Source organism: Drosophila subpulchrella, unplaced genomic scaffold (genome assembly GCF_014743375.2).
Source record: "Drosophila subpulchrella strain 33 F10 #4 breed RU33 unplaced genomic scaffold, RU_Dsub_v1.1 Primary Assembly Seq456, whole genome shotgun sequence".
NCBI lineage: Eukaryota > Metazoa > Arthropoda > Insecta > Diptera > Drosophilidae > Drosophila > Drosophila subpulchrella.
Genome location: NW_023665665.1, coordinates 1 through 3,935, shown reverse-complemented (window position 1 = coordinate 3,935; position 3,935 = coordinate 1). Strand labels below are relative to the sequence as shown.

At 44.4% G+C, this 3,935-nt stretch overlaps 2 protein-coding genes across 2 annotated transcripts; one reads left to right on the top strand and one right to left on the bottom strand.

Annotated features, from left to right (window-relative positions):
* Positions 1-225: 225 nt before the first annotated feature.
* Positions 226-1,717, top strand: LOC119562430 (dynein heavy chain 7, axonemal-like; the record flags this gene model as incomplete). Its single annotated transcript, XM_037875617.1, has 4 exons — positions 226-436; positions 655-789; positions 851-1,023; positions 1,610-1,717. Coding segments are annotated over 4 exons (627 nt in total), but the record flags the coding sequence as incomplete, so codon positions are not given.
* A 420-nt stretch (positions 1,718-2,137) lies between these two features.
* LOC119562429 (dynein heavy chain 3, axonemal-like) lies at positions 2,138-3,719 on the bottom strand (the record flags this gene model as incomplete). The annotated part of the gene is made up of 4 exons (XM_037875616.1): positions 2,138-2,338; positions 2,923-3,095; positions 3,156-3,290; positions 3,509-3,719. Coding segments are annotated over 4 exons (720 nt in total), but the record flags the coding sequence as incomplete, so codon positions are not given.
* Between the last annotated feature and the right edge of the window lie 216 nt (positions 3,720-3,935).

Sequence of the window (3,935 nt, the reverse complement as noted above, 5' to 3'; positions counted from 1 at the left end):
AGCGATGACGGCTAATGGTCCTCGTTTTCTCGCGAAGCTCCACATAAAGGTTTTTAATATGCATGAGCACGTGACATTGATTTTTCTCTCCATGGTTTTTTTCCCTACTCCTTTTGTGCCACGGTCTTTTTCAATTTTCCCGCTTTTAGACAGCTGACAGGACATTTTCCTGGCTCTTTAGATATTTTACCATATTTAGCTGAAATCTCTGCACTTTGTTTCTAGTACCGTGTTAACATTCTGGACGACTGGAATGCCCTGTGCCTGCGCAAACACATTCCCAGCAGCGAAACCTTCTCCCTGGCCACCACTTTGGGTCATCCGATGACAATTAGAGCCTGGTCCTTGGCTGGTCTGCCGGCAGATAATTTTTCGGTGGAGAATGGCATCATAGTGACCAACTCCAGTCGTTACTCGCTGCTCATCGATCCACAGGGTAAGTTATTAAATCACACTATGCATGTATACATATATCATATGATATGATATGATTTGGTGTATGTTATCATGTCATATGTTATCATATATCATATCATATCATATCATATCATATCATATCATATCATATCATATCATATCATATCATATCATATCATATCATATCATATCACATTATGTGTCATATATTATCATTAAGATCGTAATCCCTTGCAGTGCAAGCCAACAAATGGATCAAGAATATGGAGAAGAACAACGGCCTGAAGGTGATCAAGCAGAGCGATGCCAACTACATGCAGGTTTTGGAGTTGGCCATAACCTTTGGTCAACCCGTGCTTATAGAGAATGTGGGTGAGTTCCGGTGGGGACATCTGCGATGCATGAACTTTATTCTTTTTCCCCCACTCCCAAGGTGAAAAGCTCGACTCGAATCTGACGCCCATTCTGGAGAAGAACATCATCAAACACAAGGGCGGTGTGTTTATCAAGAGCGGCGACCAAATGATAGAATACAATCCCAACTTTCGTCTTTACATAACGACCTGTCTCCGCAATCCGCGTTATCCGCCGGAAGTGATGGTTATGGTAAGTTGTCCAAAAAAAAAAAAAGTGTATAATAAAGGGAGAGCTCCAGTCTGGAGTCTTCAGTCTGCGGCAATGATGACGTTAGTTGTGTAATAAAACGACCAACTTAAATTGATATTTGGAGGATGCGATGCAGCGCAGCAGGCGCTGGGAATATGCAAATTTTCGTTGGCATTGACGATGATGTGGATGTGGCTGTGGATGGGGCTGTGGAATGGTGATGTACGTGCGAGGTGGCTGCATAACTAGCAGCCAAAGCCCCGACATCGAGGACATCTATCCCAATGCTCGCCTGCTCATCCTGCTCCTCCTCGACGTGTTTTATAAAATTTTTCCAGCTTTTCGCTCCTGCTGCCGTTTGCCATCGCTTTTTATGCTGCAACTGTTGTCAGCAGTTTTCCCTTTAACCATCTCTATTTTAGCCAGCCCAACTCCCACACATTTTTTCTCTTTTTGTGGCACATTGTGTGTTTTTTTTGAGTTTTCCTTCCATTTACGTGCCACTCTCGGTGGTGGAACCACTCTGCCACCCATGCCACCACCACTGATCCTGTCCTGCCTTCTCCATTTTTTCTCCTCTGTTTAGGTAACAGTATTAAATTTCATGATAACGGAGCAGGGATTACGCGAACAATTGCTGGCGATTGTGGTGGCTCACGAGCGTCCCGATTTGCAGAGAAGAAGGAACAATTGATTATTGAGTCCGCAAGGAATCGTGATGCATTGTACACCATCGAATCGAAGATATTAGAGGTAAGGCTCTTTGGCTGCTCCTGGTCGTCCTGATATTCCTGCTAGTCCTGCTAGTCCTGCTGATTCTGCTCCTTCTCTGCTGCTGTTGGCATAATAAATGTTTTTATTCCCTCGCATGCTCTTTGAGCACTCCGGCAGTTGCCATTCCAATCCGTTGGCCATGCTCCGCAGATTCAATTAGAGCCCGGCCAGCAATTTAAATTGCTGGCCGGGCTCTAATTGAATCTGCGGAGCATGGCCAACGGATTGGAATGGCAACTGCCGGAGTGCTCAAAGAGCATGCGAGGGAATAAAAACATTTATTATGCCAACAGCAGCAGAAGGAGCAGAATCAGCAGGACTAGCAGGACTAGCAGGAATATCAGGACGACCAGGAGCAGCCAAAGAGCCTTACCTCTAATATCTTCGATTCGATGGTGTACAATGCATCACGATTCCTTGCGGACTCAATAATCAATTGTTCCTTCTTCTCTTGCAAATCGGGACGCTCGTGAGCCACCACAATCGCCAGCAATTGTTCGCGTAATCCCTGCTCCGTTATCATGAAATTTAATACTGTTACCTAAACAGAGGAGAAAAAATGGAGAAGGCAGGACAGGATCAGTGGTGGTGGCATGGGTGGCAGAGTGGTTCCACCACCGAGAGTGGCACGTAAATGGAAGGAAAACTCAAAATAAACACACAATGTGCCACAAAAAGAGAAAAATTGTGTGGGAGTTGGGCTGGCTAAAATAGAGATGGTTAAAGGGAAAACTGCTGACAACAGTTGCAGCATAAAAAGCGATGGCAAACGGCAGCAGGAGCGAAAAGCTGGAAAAATTTTATAAACACGTCGAGGAGGAGCAGGATGAGCAGGCGAGCATTGGGATAGATGTCCTCGATGTCGGGGCTTTGGCTGCTAGTTATGCAGCCACCTCGCACGTACATCACCATTCCACAGCCCCATCCACAGCCACATCCACATCATCGTCAATGCCAACGAAAATTTGCATATTCCCAGCGCCTGCTGCGCTGCATCGCATCCTCCAAATATCAATTTAAGTTGGTCGTTTTATTACACAACTAACGTCATCATTGCCGCAGACTGAAGACTCCAGACTGGAGCTCTCCCTTTATTATACACTTTTTTTTTTTTGGACAACTTACCATAACCATCACTTCCGGCGGATAACGCGGATTGCGGAGACAGGTCGTTATGTAAAGACGAAAGTTGGGATTGTATTCTATCATTTGGTCGCCGCTCTTGATAAACACACCGCCCTTGTGTTTGATGATGTTCTTCTCCAGAATGGGCGTCAGATTCGAGTCGAGCTTTTCACCTTGGGAGTGGGGAAAAAGAATAAAGTTCATGCATCGCAGATGTCCCCACCGGAACTCACCCACATTCTCTATAAGCACGGGTTGACCAAAGGTTATGGCCAACTCCAAAACCTGCATGTAGTTGGCATCGCTCTGCTTGATCACCTTCAGGCCGTTGTTCTTCTCCATATTCTTGATCCATTTGTTGGCTTGCACTGCAAGGGATTACGATCTTAATGATAATATATGACACATAATGTGATATGATATGATATGATATGATATGATATGATATGATATGATATGATATGATATGATATGATATGATATGATATGATATGATATATGATAACATATGACATGATAACATACACCAAATCATATCATATCATATGATATATGTATACATGCATAGTGTGATTTAATAACTTACCCTGTGGATCGATGAGCAGCGAGTAACGACTGGAGTTGGTCACTATGATGCCATTCTCCACCGAAAAATTATCTGCCGGCAGACCAGCCAAGGACCAGGCTCTAATTGTCATCGGATGACCCAAAGTGGTGGCCAGGGAGAAGGTTTCGCTGCTGGGAATGTGTTTGCGCAGGCACAGGGCATTCCAGTCGTCCAGAATGTTAACACGGTACTAGAAACAAAGTGCAGAGATTTCAGCTAAATATGGTAAAATATCTAAAGAGCCAGAAAATGTCCTGTCAGCTGTCTAAAAGCGGGAAAATTGAAAAAGACCGTGGCACAAAAGGAGTAGGGAAAAACCATGGAGAGAAAAATCAATGTCACGTGCTCATGCATATTAAAAACCTTTATGTTGGAGCTTCGCGAGAAACGAGGACCATTAGCCGTC